The 24,054-nt window shown below is 39.1% G+C and overlaps 2 protein-coding genes and 3 non-coding genes across 11 annotated transcripts in view; 1 reads left to right on the top strand and 4 right to left on the bottom strand.

Moving 5' to 3' along the window:
* Nucleotides 1-18,217, bottom strand: part of ptk2aa (protein tyrosine kinase 2aa) — a 67,433-nt gene extending 49,216 nt beyond the window's left edge. Inside the window, exons 1-2 of one of the 3 annotated variants that reach the window (XM_044172757.1) lie at nt 17,949-18,217; nt 756-782 (exon numbers count right to left, since the gene is read on the bottom strand). Coding sequence is in view for 1 of the 3 variants with exons in the window: in XM_044172756.1 (XP_044028691.1) it covers nt 756-782; nt 7,132-7,150 (46 nt within the window). In the remaining 2 variants the exon portion in view is untranslated. Of the gene's footprint in view, nt 1-755; nt 783-7,131; nt 7,329-17,948 lie in introns of those variants that run through there. The other 2 variants (XM_044172756.1, XM_044172759.1) reach the window with 2 other exon arrangements.
* Nucleotides 18,218-20,284: 2,067 nt separating this feature from the next.
* Nucleotides 20,285-20,356, bottom strand: trnah-gug. The gene has a single exon. It is a non-coding gene; the product is annotated as a tRNA-His (tRNA).
* A 415-nt stretch (nt 20,357-20,771) lies between these two features.
* Nucleotides 20,772-20,843, bottom strand: trnah-gug. Its single transcript has one exon. It is a non-coding gene; the product is annotated as a tRNA-His (tRNA).
* Nucleotides 20,844-21,503: 660 nt separating this feature from the next.
* Nucleotides 21,504-21,575, bottom strand: trnah-gug. The gene has a single exon. It is a non-coding gene; the product is annotated as a tRNA-His (tRNA).
* A 2,194-nt stretch (nt 21,576-23,769) lies between these two features.
* Nucleotides 23,770-24,054, top strand: part of dennd3a (DENN/MADD domain containing 3a) — a 30,740-nt gene continuing 30,455 nt past the window's right edge. For 3 of the 5 annotated variants that reach the window (XM_044172748.1, XM_044172746.1, XM_044172747.1), the window contains exon 1: nt 23,772-23,955. The gene's annotated coding sequence lies outside the window, so the exon portion shown is untranslated. Of the gene's footprint in view, nt 23,956-24,054 lie in introns of all 5 variants that reach the window. The other 2 variants (XM_044172750.1, XM_044172749.1) reach the window with 2 other exon arrangements.

The following is a 24,054-nucleotide window of genomic DNA, read 5'->3' as shown; positions in this document are numbered from 1 at the left end:
CCTTCCCTTCAATCTTGACTCATGTTGCCACTTTGCCCATTTTCTGAATACAGTAAATGATACCTACTATTTAGTGGACTACAGAGGGCCTTTAGCCAAGAGCATGTTCAGTGGTTATTTGAACAGCAATTCAAACCATCCTAATTTCTTTGATTCTGTTTTTCCTCAATATACTACAGTACAGTAGGCAGAGTAATCATATAATCATGACACTTTTAGTTACACTGCAATCCCTTCTAGGAAATAAAATACAGAAATGAAACTATTCCTCATCTTTGACAAAATAACCTTAACTCAAGGTCCACTTACTACTCTTTTCCATTTCCAGAGATTTCAACTGCACCTCACAGTCTCCATCAGCTAATTGAAGTAGACTCAGTTGTCATGGAGTTGGCTTAGTTGTCATCACATGATTTAAGTGGGGACATGACAAACTTAGGTCACATGACGATAGCTAAGCCAACTCCATGACAACTGAGCCAACTTCAATTTGCTGATGACATGTGGATGAAAGCTCCAGAAACAGAAAAGGCTAATAAGTGGTCCTGGAGTTAAGATCAAACTATTACTAGTATCAAACTATTCCCAAAGTCATGAATGGAGTTTCACACTAATACTCCTCATCTTTTCCCTATTGAGGACCCCTTGTGGTGACCTGACCACACTTGAGCTGCTACAAACTGAGTGAGTGAAGCAGCTGAATGATCTTCAGAGCTGTAGTAGCTGTGTGCAAGACACGAGGGTCAGCTACTCACCTGTGTAGTAGGCAATCCTGGAAATATCTGAAAGACAAACAGAAATAGCAGAGTTAGCTGGTTGGTTTAATTATGAACCACTGAATAAAGAAATCATCATGTCAGAACAAAAATGTCCCACAGCAGGTGTTCACAGTTCAGTTACCAACCATGAATTGCAGAGGGGATGCCAGTGCCTGCTGCACAGTTCAGTATCCTGTTGACTTTTCAACTGGACATTGATAGATTTTTTTAGAATCAATATCCTATTGTTACATGATTTATCCACACCCGAGATATACTGAAGCGTCACTGGTTTCTGGGAAACGCAGAGGAACAGGTTTATTGTTCATGGCTTCATGCTGAGCAGTTGTGAGATGAGGATGTTACAGTGACTGGGCTTCAGGTCAGTCTACCTTCTTGCCTTTGTTTAGTGAGTAAACTACAACATGACATGTGGTTGTACTCTTAAAAGGTTTACATGCTTCTTGAACACAACAGTATAAAATCCAAAGTTTTAAGGCTGGAACGTGTTTCTCTATAACTAACTATCTGCAAACTACAGTTGACTGATGGCCAAATCTCTAAGGAAGAAAAACAACACTTCTCAGGTGACTCTGCATTCAAATATAATTATATCTATCAAATATTATATCACTATGTTGCACTGTAAAAGTATGTACTCAATGCCACTTTATTTTTTAATGAATTACTATGCATACTATATGTACTACATAGGGGATGTGAAGAGAAAATGTTTTAACACAAAGTTGGACATTTAAATGCTAAATACTGCACAAAATGCTAATATTATTGTAAGTTGAAAGTAAAAGTGGCAGTCCCACTCTCATTATTGAGTGGCAAGACTACATCGATACTGTAGCTCCCAAACTCCCATCGGAAGCCCAGGAGAAGCCTTTTGAAAACTTGACACCCAGTTAGGGCAGTGATAGGGCTGTGTACAGGAGGAGGTCAGGCGGATAAGTGCCTAAGTGCTTTAGACACTCTGATGTAGACACATACACATACACACACGGGGTAAAATGACAGCAGGGGTTGTCAACAAAAATGATGTAATGGTAAGAAGAAACCGCACAAACCAAAATGAAATACCAGCAAGGTGACTAATGGTGTGTGTACTATCAACAAACCCTTTGTAATATGAAACCTGGACCCTACAGTGTGTGTGTGTGTGTGTGTGTGTGTGTGTGTGTGTGTGTGTGTGTGTGTGTGTGTGTGAGTGAGAGTGAGAGAGAGAGAGAGAGAGAATGGTAGTGGTGGTAACGGGATTCAAGTAAGACATCATTACAGTAAGACAACTATCGAAAATCCAATCCTTATTAACTTCTCTCTCTGCAAACACAATGTTAATATTTAGGTGATACATTTTCAGTTTAAATTGTAAATCTAGGTTTAATTGAGACAACTTGCTTCATGTAGATGCATCCCTAGCATTGCTTAAAACACATCTGCAACAGCAAGTTCTTATGACAAGCTCTGGTCAGTATGCCATGGATCGTCCTTTCAATGATTAAGCTAAAGACAACCATTATAATAAATTACTGAACCATATCCTAAGTGGCTAAAATGGATCATGGTAAACAGATCTGGAGCTGCTTAAGTCTCTACAGAGTGTCTACAGCAGATAGATCTGAACCCTACAGACACCATCTGTCCCAAGGATGCTCACTCTGACTATTTACCTTTCCCTGTCTCCACTTTACGAGTTTGATGTAAGTTAAGTGCTATGTAGCCTGACACCTGCAGCCAAAACTGGCAATGCTACAGTCTAGACTAAAAACCATAGGAGACTGTGGCCTTTCCATGTCTGAGAAACAAGATTAGACAGCACCTGAATAGCTGGGGAAAAAAAATATTATACAAATAATTAGTTAAAACACTTTTTATAGGAGGTGCGTTTTCAGCCCTCAGCTCTTTTATATATGTGACTTCTCTATGTGATTTTCTTTCTCCACAGAATATCCTGCAGGGGTGCTAGCATGGTGCTAATTACATACCAGTCTGTTTACCAGCCTCCACTGCACATATATCAAAGAGGGCCATGGGTCTTTCTCTTACACACACACACACACACACACACACACACACACACACACTTACTTGCCTGTAGACTGGCAGGCGGCCTAAAACACCTGCTCCTCAAGCTGTCCTCAAGAGCAGCAAGGATTCATTTCTTAGATCTATGCAGATATTCGGTTGTCTAGCCCACAAATTATTTAGCCACATTTTGTGTTGTTGAAGGTGTATCAGTTACAGAGTGCCCTCTCAGTAACTCCAACTGTTTTTCTAGTGTGCGTTTATGACATACACAAGCTATTGTGGAGGAGAAAAGCAAAATAAATAGAATAGTTCAGGCAGCACAAAAACAGTGAGTCTTATGCCAAAACCCAAACAGCTGCCCTCAGAATTATAGCTCTGTTAGCTCAAAAAGAAAGAGAAAATTACTGCTAAACAAATTTAGATTAATGTCACCACAATTTGAATTCTTGCATTTGTTTAATACTTGTTGCACTTCATTTTGACTGCTGCATGGTGGTCCTGCTAATTCATACACATGCTGCTTGTGGGTGCACATGTGGGTGCTCTCACTCAGCTGTTATTACTGTACAGACTAAAAGTCCAAAAACACAACCAGAAAACAAACTGTCAACTACCATCACACACACCTTTACAGATAGATGTATCTACACACAGACACACACACACACACACACTGTGGACAGTCTCTATGTCTGCAAGCTGTGTATAATTGCACGTTAATCACAGGTTTTTTTGGTAACGGTAATTAGACAGAACAATCAAGAGAGAGTCTGCTATGCAATGATATCTAAACTACTGGTCTCAGATCAGCAGTTTGACGGAAACGGTCACAAATTAAAGACAAAACCCTCTTAAAACTGAGAGACTTAAAAGCAAAGTTAAGTTTTATTATGCAAGATTCACAATATTAAGAACAAGGTGTGCTCAGTTCCAAATTCTCATCAGCAAAATGAAATGACTGTTATTAGAGGAAAATACTGTTTTAACATTACAACCAGATGTTTTTCTTAATCTTTTTTAAATGTCAGCTTCCACTGAATCTGTATATATGACATGCAAAATCCTTGTTTTTGCATGTCCAGACATTACACCAGACTCAGATTCAGTTTGTGTTGCTCTCAATTTACATGTGTATGTAAAATAGAAAGGCTGAAGCAGCTGATGACTACTGGCAACAGCTGTCGTATTAGGCAGATGGAAGTAAAAGTTATAGAAATTTAACAAAATGTGTGCAGCTCAATGTAACAGTGACAGATCAAATTGGCAAAGGAGGAATAGAGGCAGATGTTCTTTTTCCCCACAAAAAAATTAAACACGTCTGCAAGAATCAACTGAATTAACCTGATGAGAGCAGTCAGCTGTTCTGCATCATTGCTCTGTGTTTAATGGTTAAACTTCAAGCAGAGCAGGCACACGCTTGAATGTGTGTGACCCCCTGGACAATGGGGTGTTACTGGAGCGTGCAGTCAAACGACACAACAACATAACCCCTGAGGCACCAATCACACCTGCCAGTCACACCAACACACAAATGCATAGAATCACTCACACACACACGCAATGTCTTTGTCCTTGAAAATATATTTTGCAAGAAAAGGTTTTGAGCACAGTTTTGACTTGAAAGTGAAACATAATGTGCTTTACATATTCTATTTTATATGATGGAGGACAAGTCAGGATTTTTCATGACTCAGTTAAGAGTGAAAAACATAAAATACTGCCATGGTGAACTGTATATGTGTTCAAACTGAAGCACATGTGCATTTTCTCATTATTCACATTCAGATAACCCTTGAGCAATTATTCAAAACCTGTCACACTAACAAAATAAAATACACTGCACACATACACACACACCAAAACTCAGATGATGCATATCCTAGATAAATCCTAACATGTAGCATGTAACATAATAAGGTCATGTAAACGCATGACTGCTCATGCACATTTATCTGCAAAAGCGCACACACTGTGACACACACATTCACTCAAGTGTGTATAGTTCAGGTGCAGTGACAAAGCTGACTGGCTTACTGGAGCGGCACACATTTTAGTGGTATCACACTCAGACCAGATACACTATGTATAATTCATCACAACAGATTTAGGACAAATGAACTGGTGAAATAGCGAAAGCTCTAAATTGATCTTTTAAATTATATGTTTTTTAAGACGGTGTAGTACCTCATTCGTCCAGGAGTGTTGGACGTTGTACTACGATGGAACACTTCTGGACGATTTGAGTCAATTGAGAATGACTTCTGGATGGGAGCCGAAACGTTTGGGAGCCGAAACGTCTTGATTCTGAAAACAGTGTCCAGATGACTACGACTGAAACCTTTTCTACGATCTGTTTTTTAAATAAATCAAAACACATCTGACATCAATGGCCAATGAAACTGCAGTCCCAGTTGTGGGGTTAAGCATATATTTACACTTGCTTAACCACTAAAAAACATGCTTTTCAAACGTAACATTAAATATTTAATTCTTCTATGACTTTTTAATGAGAGCAAACACTAGGGAACTGGTTTACAAGGCTAAAAATGAAAACTGAATTCTGATTGGCTAATGAATGCAAATCCTTACTGGCTTGGCTCTATGCTCTGTTAGATTAGAGTAGTACTAGCCCATGCTAATGGATGTATAATAAACTATGCTAAAATGGCTAAAAACACATACAATTCTAATTCTTTGTATGGTTAAGTGCATTTCTTTTATTTTATATAGTTTTCCCTTATCCAAACCAAGGGTCTTAGGATAGAGGGTGTTGTATATTATATCTATTGAAAAGCGCTCTGAGCCAAATTTGTGATCTTAGGATATATAAATAAAACAGACTTAACTTGAGCTTACTTTTTATAAGTGCACTTTCATCCCTTGTACCTCTTTATTTATGGAATGTCGGCTTAAATGCTTGAATGTAACGGCAGGTAAAGGTGCAGTGTCCTGTGTGTATGTGTGTGTCCATGTATGTGTGCGTGAAGGAGGGAAGTTGCTAGCTGTGCTTCTTGTTTAGCAAATTTCCATCAATTATGAACCAAGATGGAAATATTAAAACATACTGAAATATAGATGATATAACCTAGAAACAAAACACCGCAGGGGGATTGTTCCTTCACGCCTACATTTGCACGCAACACACACACACAAATGTACACAGAACACCTACACACAGAGCCAGGTGGGCAACAGTCTACATAAGGATGCATACTTGTATTCAAACACAACCCACTAAGTTGACACACATATCATCTCACACATACTGCCTCCCCCCCACACAGACAAACACACACACACAGCCCTAACCCCCTTCACTGCACATGCACACTTCAAGTTGAAGCCTCCTACATGCAGGGAACCAAACACTTACATCTTCGTCTTTTTTCACATATACACACGATCCTTCATCATATGGGTGGCAGCTGATAAACAAAACAGAATAGAATAGAAAAGAACTTGAAATGTTCACATAAATGCTGGAATGGTTTCAATTAGGGCTGCAAGAAGCTAACTTTCATTATCAATTCATTGATACAGTTTATTTTCTCAATTAATCGATTCATCATTTGGTCCTTGTCACAATTTCCAAGGGCCCAAGTTAACACCTTCATTTATCTTGATTTGTTTGACCAACAGTCCAAAACCCAAAGATGTTTTGCATCTTTGCAATGATATAAAACAGAGAGATGCAACAAAATAACATGATCCCATTTTTTACATATGATGTTACATTTGTTTGGGATTTTTGCAACTAACTGACAAGTTTCAGGTTTCAACTGAAACTATGTTAATGTGCTTGCAACTGTGTGTATTTTACAGTTATGCCACCCTCTTCGTCCTCCTACTCATCGACGTCATCCCTATTATAACTATTGCAAAACTGCATTTATCAACAATCCATTTCACTTAATACTTTTTTTACACCTCTTCCTCCACCTTATTTTTTCTCATCATCATTATTATAACTACCACAAAACTGCACTTTTCAATTTAGGCTAACTTTCCAGTCACAGTAATGATGGTAAGAAACCAAAAATTACTACTACATCAGAACTAAACCTTTCTGATACATACAGCATCTTCAGATACAGTTACATACAAATGTATTGCCCACACACAAACTCTCAAACAATTATTTTGAGTTTAGAGGCTACAGAATGAAAACACAAATGTGGTTCATGCTCATCCCTACGTTTTCAAACACACACACACACACACACACACACTGAACACAATTTTACAGATGCATAAACATACATGCACACATAACATGGTTTCACACACATGCACCCACCACCCACTCACACATATTACTGTATGTTAAAATTCTTACCATGGTATAGTCCTTCCATTTAAAGTCCCAAAGAGAAGAGAAGAGAGTGTAATCCCCCCCAAAATCCTGAGCTTCTGTGGTCTTTGAACTAGCGTTGAGATGTGCTAGGCAGCTAACTCAGTAATGATGGCTAATGTCGGCTTAAGCTTACAATCCAGCCTCCTCCTCCTCCCTCTACTACTACAACTACAGCTACTACACTGACACACAGATACACAGCAGCACGAGTGGGAGTAGAGTAGGGGAGGGAAGAGGGAACGAGGGAGAGAGGGAGGAGTAGTAAGCAGCCTATAACTGTGAAAGGGGGGAGGGAGACAGAAGAGAGAAAAGGAGGAAGGGATGGGGGGAGGAGGGGTGTCTTTGTGTCCCAGGGGAGGGATGAAGGGGGAGAGACGGAGCCAGATGTACAGGAGACAGAGGGAAAGCAAGTGAGGATGGAAAGACGAGAGAAGAGATGGAAAGAAATGATGAAATTTAATGAAATGAAACACAGGTAGGACGTAAGAAGCATAAAAAACAGACAGCAATGCAACAATATGGGAAAAAAAGAAGAGAAAGTGAGGAGGAAATAATATAGGGGCAAAAGGCAGAGCTGAGAATGACATAATGAGAGAGGGAGAGGTGTATGGGTTATTTAAACATTGTGCGTGTGAGCTGTGTTGCCTTTGGCTATTCTGCCTCTCTGACACAAATGCACCCCTGAGGAGCTACTCAATTAGTCATAATGTAATGTTCTCAACTCAACACTGTCCTGCAGAAATCATCCATCTTCAGAACAAAACAAAAAAAGACAATGGGAGACACAGGGAATAAAAGTCAATTGTTCCACTGACTTTGTTTTGTAAGGGGTGCACATTTAATCCAATTATAATGTAATCAAATCACATGCAGAGATAGAAAAGGAAGAAAACCCACCCTAAACAAATGTTACCAATATTTTTAGACAGAGTAGATTACTCACCCTATAGGCTTTAATCCTGACAACGGATTACTACTTAATAAAAAAATAATAAACTGAAAATAAGTTATGTTAGGAATATGATGTTTTGATGTTGTAAAATAAGATACATAATAACTTTTGTGAAAATATAATTTTTTTTGGGATGATGGTTGATTTTGTGCCACAGTATACTACAAGCTTAAGGCCCAGATATAGTCCAAAAATGGACTCAGAGGTGGTTCTGTTTATTGTGTGTCTGTATACACCAATATGATCACACATTTGTCAGCACATATGGTTCGTGCAGACCCTTGGCTTGACATGGGCAGATGATGAAATTTACGTCACAGACCCTCGAAGCCACGCAGATGCAGAAAGTATAATTTAGGCATTAGTTGCTACAATTAATAATCACAGAATTCCACCTTCATCTAAAGATATTATGCAGTTTTATTTAATTTTGTGCCAGATATGCAGCAAAACAACTGTGTACCTCAAACTGTCAGGACTAATAATAATGATCACAGTAGCCTATGTAGTGAAACAACAATGTTAGCCACGGTCAGAAATCTCTGTTTATGATATTTTCAAACGTTTAACTTATTCCCAGACTCATAAAACTGATTCTAAAGATGGGACAGTATTGGCTGAGAAAATAAAACACTGGTTAAAGCCTTAAGCGTTTAAGAGGTGTCATCTAATATGCCAGCAGTTTTGTCTACAATCACAGAAGACGCAGAAGACGGAAGAGGTCAGCATTTGAGAGCATGAACATCGTTGTCCCAAAGGCAGAAATCTGTTGTTGCTGGAACTTTCCCATCTATGACCGGTTTCCACTGTTTATGCCTGCAGATATGGACCACATAATTTGCTCAAAGTGCCATAAAATCACTTGGCTGGCACTGATTATTGATATTATATTCAGTATGTCACACTATATTGGCACTATATTGACACTGGACACTTAACACAGACACAAGGACTCTCTCTCTCACACACACACAAACAAACAGGCAGACAGACGATGAAGTTGAGAGTTGCTCAGGAGTAAAGCAGATTAATGGGCCACTGGATTAGTAGGCCAAGATGTCACACTCACACACAGACACACACAGACACACAGACACACACACACACACACACACACACACACACACACACACATTATGACTCTCATTTAGAAGGTGGATCTAAGCTCTGTCCCTCTGTCTCCCTCCCTCTGTGAATCCCTGCTTGATAAATTGGTGTGTTAACGTCGCCCTCCAGTGGTAACGCAATTTCGAGTGATGGTTTTTCCTTAAGTACATTTGCCACTGGGTCTGCCAGGGTTAATGTGATTCTCCACTTCGCCAGAAGGTCCAAAACATTCATAAAATGGAAAAACCTCCTTTTCCCTCTATATGTTGGAATATGGAATAGTAAACAAATCAGCCACTGTAACAGACTCCAAAAATCCACCAACTCCAACACATTTACAGTTTTACCAGTACAATATAGTTTGTTACGTGGTAAACTTCTCTGTGATGCTGGAACTTCAGTGCATAAATGATCAGGTTTTCTAGTGTTTGCAATTGCTATTTCTGACATTTATGTTAAAATAGTTTAAAAACAGAAGAAAAAATTAACAGACAAAGAGAGAGAGAGAGAGAGAGAGAGAGAGAGAGAGAGAGAGAGAGAGAGAGAGAGAGAGAGAGAGAGAGAGAGAGAGAGAGAGAGAGAGAGAGAGACACACACTCTTCTTCAATGAACCTTTGTTACAGGAGTGAGCCTGCTGGTGACTAATCACACAGACAGACACATATATATTGACACACAGGCATTAACGCACACTGTGGCATTACACCCACATCTGACCTCAGCAACACTAGTTTATGCTAGCACACCAGTCTGTGAATAAGTGTGTGTGTGTGTGATGTCATGCCTATGGCTCGTATCCAGGTGTTTCACTGCTGATGTCTGAGTGTGTGTGTGATCTATTATTTTATGTGTTTTTGTGGGTGTGTGGCTGTGCATGAATCTAGAGAAGAGATGAGGTCATATGATTGGCCAAGCAGACACTGATGTCTGCCTTGGTCTCATTCTCTCTATTTCTCTCAGTAAAGTACCTGGCTTGTGCAACTTAAATGCTTTGTGTCCAGTTTTAACCTGGAATCTATACTAGTATACCAATGATAGATCGATATCTTTTCATTGTCTTTAAACAATGCAAAGAGTATCTGGCCTAATGACTGAGCTGCAATGTCATAGAAAAACAGTTTAATTCATTTAGTAAATCCTCAGCCACCATACAGGTTAGCCAAACAGCAGTGCATCTGTCATCTATTATACATTATGAAGTCTTTGTTTAACCATTTAAAGCTGTGTTAACCAAAGCTTGTACATTATGTTCAGTATCAATGGATACATTTGTGTGCTGTCAGTCACACTTCACAAGTGATTGGATTTTGATTTAACGTTTAAGAATATAAGCATTTTGCTGTTGCATTTATTCCACTTGGATCTGTTAATATCGTGTAATTGACACGCTATATCTCGTTTTTTTTAATATATTCAAAAACCAAAAGAGCAAAAAAAGGACACATTGCTAGTTAACCACCAGAGAATCAGGAAGTTACTGCGCCCAGCCAAGAAAGTTTTACGGGGGGTTAAAGTGTCGTTTTTATACTTTGGCTTTTTTTAAGGATTAAACAAACTAATTAGTGAGCTTTTAGGTGCTGGTAGGTGGCTGTTGTTACCTCTGGGCAGAGCCAGGCTAGCTTAGCTCAGACTTTATGCTGAGCTAAGCTAACCAGCTTCTGGCGGTAGCTTGAAATTTAGTGTACAGGCATGTGTGGTATCAATCTTCTCATCTTACTCTCAGCAAGAAAGCAAATAAGTGTATTTCCCAAAATGTCAAACTATTCCTATAACTACAGTATCACCAACTAATAGCTTGATTTGTATCCAGTAGGTAATGACACATTTTCTACACACACACACACACACACACACACACGTACAAAGAAAATGCTTTCATGTGTTTAAAAATCTAGGGATATGGTACACTCGTTCTCCTTCAGTCCCTTCTCGTCTTCTTGCCTCATCTTTCTATTTCTGTTTTTCTCTGTCTTTTCTCCACCCAGCTTTCTCCTCCTCCCAACTCTTTTCTCTCTGTCTATATGACAAAGGCCAACAATTACTTCTTTCTTTCTCTCTCTCTCTGACTCACTGCAATGTAATTACACTGACTGTCCACTCAAACACGACAAACACACACACACACACACACAGAGGGAGAGGGGCAACTTATTGACAATATCTGTGGTTGTAATTGTTCTTCTAGACTGCAGTTGTTGTTCCTTCAGTTTGAGTCACGGAGAGAGTCTTATGCACACAAACAGACACATAAATATACATACATCCATCCACAGCAGAGGGATTTGCTGTGATCCAGTTCCATTCATCACTAGTTGACATGCTGCACCAGTGACCTGTGTGTGTGTGTGTGTGTGTGTGTGTGTGTGTGTGTGCGCCAAGGAGGGACACGTCATTAACTACAATGTCATTTCCTGCCATTGTAGCAAATGTCAGTACACGGTACACACTGTAAGAATGCTATGCTGCACAGTGATCCATCTACGCACATACACACATGAAAACAACTAGGACAAGCTCAGAAATCCTGCTAATATATTGTCTTCCATTAAACTCGTGCATGTTTTTAAATCATGACTGGAGAAGAAATGTAATACTGTATAGTACATAGCCACCTGCTTGAACAGACAGGCATACAGGCAATAAATCCAGCTACACACACTCAAACACAGTCAAACAGTTCAGAGGTTAAATATAGTTTCAGGTTATAAAACATAATTAGGGATGCACCAATCTGAATAGTTGGGACCAATATAAATTTCCATTAGTATGCGATATTCCTCAGAAATTTCATCCCTGAAATGGATGGCCCGTGTATGTCCAAGCAAATTAGTGAATTCCTTTCAAATGTCCACATTTCCCAAAACCCCACTTTGACAGCAGACAGGTCATAACTTTGAAAGTCTATATTAATATGTCATTAATACTTAATACTACCACTACATTACTCACAATGTCATCAAGTGTTTTAAAAGGAGCACAATGTGGAGTTTTTGATCACTGGCCTAGAACAAATAATGGATCGGGCCTAATATAACCAATCCCTTATGGATGTAACGATCCATCGTGAATCAGTTAAAAATCGATATAAATGTGTGAAGATTAAAACCGGTTGAAATAAAAAATGAATTGCGATGCAATTTTTAAACGGCATAGGGCGTAATCTACTTTTGATTTCACTTGTTGGTTGTTCAGACGGAACGAGAGTATGTAGTTATGGCGAGTAATTTTGAAAATAGAGGATGCACCGGACGAAGGGCCAAGGAGATTACGAGGTGCATTGGTGTTATTAAGATATGAGGCCATTTTCCGTTGTTGAAAATGAAGGCTTTCGGCTGTTGGTCAATTCACTGCAGCCAAAATACTGCATTCCATCGCGCCTGCACTTTAGCCAGAAGGTGATGCCAGAGCTTTGCAGGGAAATCAAAGCAAAGGTGGTTCAGGGTCTTAGAGAGGCAGATAGCATATCTGTCACAACAGACAGCTGGACCTCCAGGTCCACGCAAAGTTATTTTACAATCACAGCTCATGTGATCACTGCCGAGTGGGAAATGGTTAACTTTGTTCTTCAAACTCGCCCTCTTTTTGAAACGCACACTGGGGCCAACATTGCTGAAGTATTGAAAGAGGCTGTGACAGAATGAATGTTGATTTTCTTTAAGAAAAACATAAATTCCAAGCTGCACTTGCAATTCTTAGTTTCTATTGATTTAGTTATTTTGATGTGGGATTTGTTTAAAAAAATCCAATTATTATTTTTTTTTTTTTTTTTGTTATTTAAAGATAAAATACAATTTCAGTTGCACATTTGATAAGAGGACACATGCATTGTTTTGCACAGTTGATATAAATAAAGGAATATTTTTCAGTCATAATTTGTCTGCAGCTCATTCTGTTAAAAAAAATCGTGAGAAAATTGTATTGTGAACTTAAAATCATGAATCGTATCAAATCGTGAGTTGAGTGTATAGTTACATCCCTACAATCCCTCTAATCCCTCTATCAAAAAAAATGCCTGTAACAGCCCCAATCCCAATCATTGATGCACCAAGTCAACGTTGTCTTTCACAATACCATGACCAATACCTCAATTCATTGTATCTGCTAAGATCGAATACTGACCCCATACCAGTGCTCTCTTTACCCCAAATTTAAAATCTGTGTATCCCACTGCGTGGAACTAATTTTCCTTTACTTTTCATAACTGCTGCGTCTTGTCTGTTTGCTCCAATGCTCTCAGCTTCGGTGCTGACTGTTAGTGAAGTCGGCTAAACTACTTTTGAACCAGACGCTGGTACAACCTCTTCTACTGCCATCTAGTGTGATTGACTCTTTGGCTGACAGAGCTGTCAACAGCCAGGACAGGAGAGACGCTCCGTGCTAGGATTTTATAACTGAACAATGACCAGGACGCACACTTTCACTTTCTCTGACTGTTTGGAAATCTGATATTTTCACATCACAAATGATGAATAAAGCCATTAAAACCTAGGTTTTACAGGTCAAACTGAACCAAAACTAAGTGGCAACGGGCGGAGGAGTGAAATATATTTTTTTCATATTTGTAGGTAAGGTGTATTGAATAAAAGACATCAGTAATAAAGTTGAGTGCTTATAAATGATCTCAAACCTACTTTGGCATTTCTGTACTGCAATTTCTTGTTATTTATCAGACGATATATGTACACCAATATTGATATATCTACAATAAGCTAATATCGGCCTGGTCCATTAATCAGTCTAGCTCGAATATACAGCCTATAGTCACACTCGTGCTGAAACAACAAGTACGCACAATTACACACAGGTGAGGTGACCACCATCCAGGTATTATTGTAAAATTCCACTTCAATTAGCAAACGCACAAATGCAACCGCAAGAATGCACACACATCTTGCTAAAGCAAGTTATAATGAGTACAAAGATATTTTAAACTGACAAAACCAAGACCATGTTTACTCATGTTATCTTGGGTAAACACAGTCATTATCACAGCAACACACAAACATGCACACACACATACAAACATACCAGTACACACACATAAACACTCAGAGAGATCTGAGTAGTGTGGCTGGCGCTGAGAGGAAGAAGGCGTTTTCCTTCCAGCTCCCGAGGGATGCAGCATGCTCTAGGATGTACAGTAAGTGCTCTGTGAGTGTGTGTGAGTGTGTGGAGGGGTATGGGGGCTGCTTCCTGAATGCAACCAATCCAGAAGCAGAGGGAATGGTCCTTCATTCAGCCTCCTGCCTCCAAAAAAACACACACACACACACACACACACACACACAAGCACACGCACTCCTTTTCCTTCACAGCTGAAACCACATGCGGGAGGATGCAGGGGAATAAGTTCCACGGAAGATAGAAGCTGAATTTATAGAATCAGGACGCATACAATCACATATACGCCAGCACTTGCAGGAACACACACATGCACATAGTATATACACACACGGTTCATCATACATCCAAATGAAGTTACTGGTGCAAAACAAATGAAACCATTTGCTCAGTTCAACTGTTCATTCATGCTTTTTTTTCCATTTCTGAGGTGAGTTTGCAAATAGCATTCATTCATTTGTGTAACATGTGAGAAAACTAGACCTCCACGCAGCTGAATGTATTTACACAGTAGTTATGAAGTAGCCAGTCACTGGAAAAAAAAACTGCCACCGTGTTTGCTAGGAAAACAACTTATTTTCAAAAATGCTCAAAATGAAAACATAAGTAGAGTTGTTATTTTCCCTCCAAGACGAATTACTTAATTTGGTATCATGAATTCCTCATGACACACATATTAAGGACACACATACTCTTATTCAGGACCTCTACATACCTCCACACACAGTATGTGTCTGCAGCGATTGCTATCACTAGTTAGAGTCATTATGAGTCACACCACATACTGCAATCTGGCTGGCAGACTGCTGGCTTTGTTACCCTCTTGTCTTTCTCTAAGGTTTTTCTGTCACTGTCTGCCCGTCTGTCTAGAACAGAACAAACTTGAGTAGAATACATAGTAGATGACTGCAAAGAATAGAAAAGTTTAATAAATGGACCAAAACAGAGCACAACCTTGCAGGAGAGAAAAAGAGAAAGCTGACTACAAACAGTAGAGTTCCCTGCAATGTACTGGACTGCTCCTGTAAGATCTCGGAGTGTAGTCAAGTGTTTCTATAAATACAGGCCTCCTGCACTGCTCTGCAATTTACACACACACACGGAAACACAAGCACACACACACACACACACACACACACCACTGCCACGCCTGTATTAGCCTTCTGTAGACCAGCCACAGGAAGAGTCGAGTCAGAAAGGTGTAGATATTAACTCTATTCTCAGTGAAGTGTATTAATTTCTTCCTACCAGCTTACTGACATCTATCACAAGAATAAATGAATATGTCTACAGTAATGCAAAAATTAAAAACTAAGGTAGATGGTCCATATGAAGGAATTTCCCAGAGCCACATGAATGCTGTATGTTACAAACTGAAACAAAACACTGTCGTTTTCTGCTTGTTTCACACACTGAAGGTAATGACATGTTTCTACTCTAAATAATGGATTACACTGAATTCATTTTGGTCCTATGATGACAAATTAGTAGACTGAGGCTGTAGTTTACCACATGGTTCACACACATGAATTGGATGCATTTCAATGTAATCAAATTGGACCAACGACACGTGCTATCATTTGTCTAAATTGGCAAAATAGCCAATAATAAAAATAGCAAGTTGTTGCTGTCCATACAAATTACTTTTTACCATTGAAAAAACTAGTTCAGCATGTGGTGTAGCACTTGGTCGTGGTAAGTGAAGGAAGTGGAACTAAATACAAGCTCATCAAGTGGATAAGCTAATTAGCAGTGTGAGCTTTGTTAGCTAATTCAGAAATACCATCTCAAACCTGTAAAAAGCTCTGTGAATGTAATTTCTAATCAATCTCATTTAAATGAATAGCTGGGTGAGAAGATTTTGTTGTACAGCTGACAGCATTTAGTGCTATGTGTGTGTGTGTGTGTGTGTGTGTGAGAACAAACAACATATGAGACAAACCCTTAAAACTCTGGCTTGTTGTAGCATAGGAAGTAGTGTCTGCAGGACTTCATCCTGACACAGGCTTTCATCTCACCAGAATAGCTATTACTCAGAGTTGATTGTCACAATCACCTAATTTTGCTTGTTTCAGTAAATGGCAGCCTATATGAACATAGAATTTTTGTACCTACAATGTACCAAACTGCAACTGTGATACACAGGTGCATCCAAAACCAAACCACAACCTTAAAGAAACTTTAAACAATAACAGCTACGAACTGCATAAGTATACAAACTACTGCTTTAGGTTTAGCTTTTCCACAGAATTGCAAATATAAGTGTGCAGAAAGGCACTCCTATTAGTATACTGTGCGTATGAAGCCTCGGTGGCCTCAGGATACTGCAATTCATTAGCATTTGCTTGCATCTGGAATATGAAGTAGAGGCAAACTAGGCTCCAGCAACCTTTCACAGTTGGAAAAATGCACAAGGAAGCATGTTTATAAGATGTTTCACTTGGATTTAGTGACAACCTTTTGATTGTCTACGTATATCCATTTTACTGTTTTGTTATATCGGTGATTAAATGAAATGTGTCTTTAAACCAGTATGTGGGGGGATGACAGAACTTTAAGGTGCTCCAAGCAAGGAAATATGAATGAACTGCACCACCAATCTCAGTTTGTTTGTGTTAACATGGGAATGAAGACATGTTTTCCATGGATTTGGTAAGTCAGTTAATTGTTTAAAAAGGCCATCACAAGTTCTGACAAATGTCTTGTTTTCTCTGACCAACAGCCCAAAACCCAAAAGGTATTCAACTTAAAATAATATAAAACTAAGAAAAGCCGCAAATCACCACATTTGAGAGGATAGAGCCAGTGGATATTTGGCATTTTGTTTAATTAAACAACTGAAACCAATAATTGTCAAAATGTTTGCCTATTATTTTTTTGTTGATGAGCTAATCGATTATTCGACTAATTGTTTCAGCTCTAATTTCCAAGATTACATTTGTGGATGTATTTCTCTACACAACTGATATGCACCTGATCTACTATATTAGCCAATTAATAACAGCAATATGAGAGGACGTGTAGGCAGACACAGCCAATCACACTCCTCACTAATTAACACAGTTATGTAGCCACTAACCCTACATAACTGGGCCAACTGGTTAGGTTTATGAACGTCTTCAGCAACATGAAAAAAAATTTAACATAACTGGTCTATTAAGATAGAAAGGAAGAGTTCAGTAAGTTCAGTTTGTTCGGGAGGCAAATCAAGGTAACCCAACAGCTTTGAATCCATGACACCGGGAACTAAAAAGACTTGAGACAGAGATTTAGGAGCTAAATGTAGGTTAATCCGGTGCATTTATTTAACGTTAAGAGTTAACGTTACTCCACATTCACTCCATGTGACTACGAGTTTAGTGGCAGTAGGTCACTCTTCTTTTCAACTGCTCCAAGTTACTGAAAAGGAAAAACTACGTCCTAGTTATGGCGCTGTAAAGCTAAGCTAACTCATCAGTTACTTCCCAATTATAACCAAGAGAATAAATATTACAGTGGCTCAAATACTGTGAGAGGAAACAGCTAACGTCAACCAGCCAGGACGAACGTTAAAACCAACCGCATCCCACACTTTCTTTTAGCTCTTGAAATAATCCCCAAAAACAAAAACACCACTCACGTTTACTTGTTCCAGGGGACGTCCGAGAGGTTTGTGTTGACTTTACCGGCGGGAGAAGCTGTTAGCAGTCGGTAAATAATCCGTTATTTCAGTTGTAGAGCTAGGAGTAGTTGCAGTTCGTGTTTCTTCGCTCCTGCCTGTCTCCCCCCTCTCCCTCTCCCGTCGCCTGTTCCTGCTTCCCCTCTCCACATCCAGCATTCCAATATGGCTGCTGCAGGGAGCGACACACTCAGGGGGAGAGAGAGGGAGACCGAGCTGCTCCCTATGAGGAAAGCCTTGCCGCAGGCACAGCAAAAAGCAAACCCATGAATGAATGAATGTGTAGGTACTTTAACATGTTGTTATTAGGCAAGTATACTATAGTATGAGAAGTAGCGTCCGTGGTAGTAAAAGTAGCAATACAGTGAAGAAATATAAATAAAAGTCATACATTCAAAATGTTACTAAAGTACAAATATAGAAGCATTAGCAAGCCTACTTACAGTACCAAAAGCAAAAGTACTCATTATGCTGAATGGACCATTTCAGAATAATGTATTGATGCATTAATGTATACATCACTTTAATGTTGCAGCTGGTAAAGGTGGGGGTAATTTTAATGATTTTATATACTAGTGAGTAGCCTGTGAATGTCCCCCCATGGATCAATAAAGTCAATAAAGTCTTATCTTAACCCATAATGGTGATAGTCATAATTTATTTATTGATTATATTTTGTATTAATAATCTGCAAAGTAACTAGTAACCAAAGCTGTCAAATAAATGTAGTGGAGTAAAATGTACAATGTTTGCCTCTGAAATGTAGTGGAGTGGACGTATAAAGTAGCAGATAATAGAAATTACAAGTAACTAAAAAATTTACTTAAGTACTTACTGTTATTATTATTAGTTCAAACTGCACAGTCTGTATTAAACATGATCATAATAACCTGCTAAGGGGGCCTTATTGACCCACACTATACATGGCAGCTTCATTATTTCCCTTGATTAGCCAGAAACCACCCAGCACTCATGTGAAAGCAATTGAGTTGTAGCAACTTGATAAAACAAAACTTTATCTAGGAATATGAGTGAATTAAGGTCAAAACTTTTTTTGATACAGGGCCGCTTCTACAAGACTGGGGCCACAAGATTGGGTCATAATAAAGGACCCATCTTAGTTGATATTGTACTTTAGTGGTGCAAATTCCCATCAAAATACTTACAACTAGGCATGAGACGATACGAAAATGTTTTTTAAATCAGGCTCTATTTTTAACTTCTCCACCATGATTACAAATGGTGCAGACAACAATTCCATCAACTGCATCAGTATATAGAATTCATCCCTGACTTAAGAAACATAGGAATTATCCTTTAACAAAAAATAAAGTCCCATTGGCATTGTGAAGATATTCACGATTATCCCGATAATGGAAATTCATCACGATCAACTTATCTTGAGTGTTTTTTATCCCGATCTGCAATAAAATCGTGTATCGTCCCATCCCTACTTACAACCAATTGATCCTGGAGTGATCCTGGGGCCTTGGGGGCCCCTGGGCAGTTGCCTGCTTTGCCTGGTTGGTAATCCAGCCCTGGTATTGAACTGTATGTCCATGTACTGAGTGACAGACTAGCTGGCTGAATGGCTACATCCTCCGCACGGCAAAGATGTTTAAGTTAAATTATAAATTGAATCTTGCACCTTGTGGCTTGTTTGACTTGTTTCACATTTATTCATGTCAATGCCAGGTACTCTTTAAAAAGGGAAGACAGCTGCTAGAGGCTAGTATGTGCTTCTCTCCTCTCTGCACAGGTACGACATCTGGTGGACACTACTTGTAATTGCAGTGTATTTGGGTTTACAAATTGCCCTGAGGTTAGGGATTTCCACATATTTAGCAATATGTTTATGTAATTTTTATGTTACCTAATGGATTAACCCTTTGTAGCGATCCCTCGATCTTCACATCAGGTAAACATTTCCAAAAGATCAATATCTTTGGTTTTTTGTTCCTTAGGTCTCCCAGTGATGGGGAATATCAGACACACAGGTGAGTACGGCCACATCTATGCTACGTGTAGACCACAGCTGCAGGCTGAATAGAACTTGTGACCACAACAGACAAAATATGCTTCTTTAAAGTTATGCGATTATGTTTGAAAGCTTGACTGATCACTGATCTAGTGACTTCTAGTAATTGCTGGGCTCATCAAATCAATTACCACCACGGACGCGGATAGGGTTGAGCCTTTCTTATGAAGCTCTGCGGTGGGTGTTATTATATTAAACCTCGTGTGTGCGGCGGCGGCAACTTATCATTCAGTGTGCTCATCCCCCCTTTAAAACAGGCTGCCGTGACCCGGATTCGAACCGGGGTTGCTGCGGCCACAACGCAGAGTACTAACCACTATACGATCACGGCTGGCCATTTCATCTGGCTGGTCAGCACCGTTTCACAGATCACGGAATTTGTGGGTAAACTAACGTAGTCCAGTGAAAACAGTCGTACCTTCATGAAGGTATGTTGCACATTCCCGCTACTATAGAATATTGTTTTCCTGTAAACTTCTATTTTATATTATAGATTACTTTTTGCGTTACTTCTAATTTCTCCTCTGTATTTATTGTGACTTATTGAACCACACCCAGTTCAGAGTGGCTCTCTTTTGTTCCAGTCTTTAAAACAGACCGAGCATATTACTCATAATGAGATACATACATAGATAGGCTACGTAATGTCTCCGGTCCAGTGAGACAGTTGCATGGATGTACTTGTCTGTAAGCGGCCCCACTAGATAACAGACTATGTATCTCTCTCTTTAAAAGTGACACCAAGCTGCCGTGACCCGGATTCGAACCGGGGTTGCTGCGGCCACAACGCAGAGTACTAACCACTATACGATCACGGCTGGCCATGTGCTTGACGTTTAATGGGGATGTCGGCAGTCATAACGATCAACTCACAGCGTGATTCTGGCCGAGCAGCAATTTATGACTTCTGGAGTACAAGCTACAATCACAACAAACTCAAAATGTTTTCCTATTACTACTCCAGCTTCCTTTACACTGCGCTCTGTCATGTTTGTTTTCTGTTTTAGTTTGTTAGTTTGACACATTTATTACACACTTATTGCGTCTCTAAATTATGACACTTTGAAAGTGTACTTTAAATAAAGAGTGCATCATCAATGACAATAATTAATTATAATTATAATTCACAGCACGCCTATATGATATATAGGCGTGCTGTGAACATTTGCACATTCCTTATTCAACATTTTGTACAATCCAAGTGTCTTTGTTTTACTATAGAATTTTGTAGGACTACATATTTTACAACTTAGATTACTTTTTGCGTTATTTGTATTTCCTCCTTTCTCCTGTTTTATATTGTTTTGTCTAGCTCTCTCTCTCTCCCCTATCAATAATAACATAAACGCCTATTATCATATTATTCATAATAATAGGCTACGTAATGTCTCCGGTCCAGTTGCATAGATGTACTTGTCTGTAAGCGGCCCCACTAGACAACAGACTCTCTCTCTCTCTCTCTAAAAGTGACACCAAGCTGCCGTGACCCGGATTCGAACCGGGGTTGCTGCGGCCACAACGCAAAGTACTAACCACTATACGATCACGGCTGGTAGTACACCCTGGTATCCCATTTCCATAGATGCTTGTTTATACACTGTACCGACCACTGACCATGGCTCGCGATTAGATCTGCATGGACATGTTCTAAAAATAGAAAATGTGCTAGTGATGGTACAACAAATAAAACAGTTTAGTATTGCTTGGGTGCCATTTAGTAATGTTAAGCTAAGTGTGTGGACAATCTAAGATGGAAAGTATTGTTTAATTCAGCAAATAAGTCACTTCCTTCTCTTCAACCATGTAAAAACACAACTTCAAAATGCCGTTTTTATTTGAACAATCAGGTTAATCTATACTTGACTGCTGTACTTATGAAATTTTGCTGGTACAATGTCTGTATATAATTTCTTTATGTCAATAAAGCACCTTCAGATGTAATTGACTTTAACTGAAGTCAACTTTGATGCCAACCCAGGATTAAATATTTACAAATTGTTGCTACTCAGCAACTTTTTAAAATGTAAATCAATGTAAAATGCATTCTGTGTGTGCAATTAGTAAATGCACATTTTAAGTTTAAACCGTCATATAAACTCTCAGATGTTTTAGTAATGCCCCTCCCTCTCTCTCTGGGCTGGCAAGGGGACACTGATCACTAGACAGAATTTACAAAGGTGCGTTTCATTTACCTTACCCAGCACTTTATCTATAGCCCTGCAGGTCCTGCTGAGCCACTGTGTCACAGTCAACACAGCAGAGCGGTGAACAAAACCTTTGACAGTCCAACAAGGCTTAAAGGCTCAGGAGTGAGAGTGAAATGCAACTACACAATCAGTACACGACAGGCAATACACGCCTACTTTAACTGCAACAACACGATTCGTATCTGCCATTTTGGAACAAAACGATTAAGTAGCTCAATATTTATGGATTAAAAATACAACTCATAATACACTCAAAGGAAGGTAGCTGCTTAGATTAGGACTAATATGTTATTTATTTAACTTCACATAATCCCACCAAGAGAGACCAGGTAGGTAACATCAGAATATTTAAGTATAACAGACAGAAGTCATCTTACTATGTTTACATAAGATAACGTCACATATTATATAATATACATAAAGGCCGGACTCAAATCATGACAGGTTTTACCTTAATCTGACTCCAACCACAGTTTCATGATCCCTGTTTCTAATCTGCAGCTGGATTCACAATTCCTAGAACTGTGTGTGTGTTTGTGCACGTGTTTGTGTGCTTAGATCTGTATTCATGTGTATACATGAGAGGGTCATTGCTATGTACAATATATGTCTGCATGATAGTTTGGTGTGTAATGTAATCTGTATATGTGCGTATGTTCATGGGATGATGTGTATACAGGCATGTGTGCATTTGGTGTGTTCATGTGTATCGATCACATAATCAATTGCACTTTAGAGTTGCATGATTCTGCGTCAAATCAATATTTCTTTCAAAAACCAAACATCCTCATCACAGTCGGTGTAGTAGATTTGAAGTGCAATTTGGAGCAGGTTCTCTCTCCTACATACACATACGCTGCTTAAAATAACATTTAAAAAGGCACATATTACAAATGTTACATCAACAAGTCACAATAAACTTTTTAAAACAACCAAAATATGAAATGATTATAAACAGTTGTGAAAAGAAGACATAACAGCTACTCCATTGCATGTTTATCTGCTTTAAATGTAAGAAAATTGAAGTGCTTTTTCTATTTGTATAATTATAAAGTGGGCTGCACTGATTTGTTTGGTAGTTCAGTCAATTCAATTCAATTGTATTTATATAGCGCCAATTCATAACAGAAGTTATCTCATTGTACTTTTCTAGACCGTACTCTTTACAATATTATTTACAGAGACCCAACAAATCCCACCTTGAGCAAGCATTTGGCGGCAAGAAAAAACTTCCTTTAAGAGGCAGAAACCTTGGACAGAACCAGACTCAATGGTGGACCGTGTTAGGTTTTGAGAGAGAGAGAGAGAGGTTCACTTATTATTTTTTTGTAAAAATCTCATAAATGTATTTGTAGGGGGTCTTAACATGTAGCAGCACACTAAACACACAGTAGATGGCGCCATTGCACTCTTTTCGCAGCTCCCTGAACCTTAAAAGAAAAAAACTTTTATTCTGAAATTTGGTAAACGGGAAGTCTAAGTGAACGTGGCGCTTCTCCGTGTGTGTGTGTGTGTGTGTGTGTGTGTGTGTGTGTGTGTGTGTGAGAGAGAGAGAGAGAGAGAGAGAGAGAGAGTGAACCATTGAATCACTGTAAAAGTTAGAGGCAGTATTGAAGTCACTACTGTACCGTTTAGACATATTAATGACAGCGGGCTGGACCTAGCTAACCTCTCGTCAGTGTGACTTAACCGCCTGCCTGTGGAAATGATCGAGTAATTTAAGGTAGTTAAGTCTCTTTTAATGTCGCTGTGTCAAGAATCTTGTTCGAATGGTCTAACAAGTCAGTATCGTGTCATTTAACTTTACGGTAATGTCCGTTGC

The sequence above is a fragment of the Siniperca chuatsi genome, linkage group LG17 (genome assembly GCF_020085105.1).
Source record: "Siniperca chuatsi isolate FFG_IHB_CAS linkage group LG17, ASM2008510v1, whole genome shotgun sequence".
NCBI classification, from domain to species: Eukaryota; Metazoa; Chordata; class Actinopteri; order Centrarchiformes; family Sinipercidae; genus Siniperca; species Siniperca chuatsi.
Note: the sequence above shows the minus strand (reverse complement) of the source record. Positions and strands in the feature narration are given on the sequence as shown.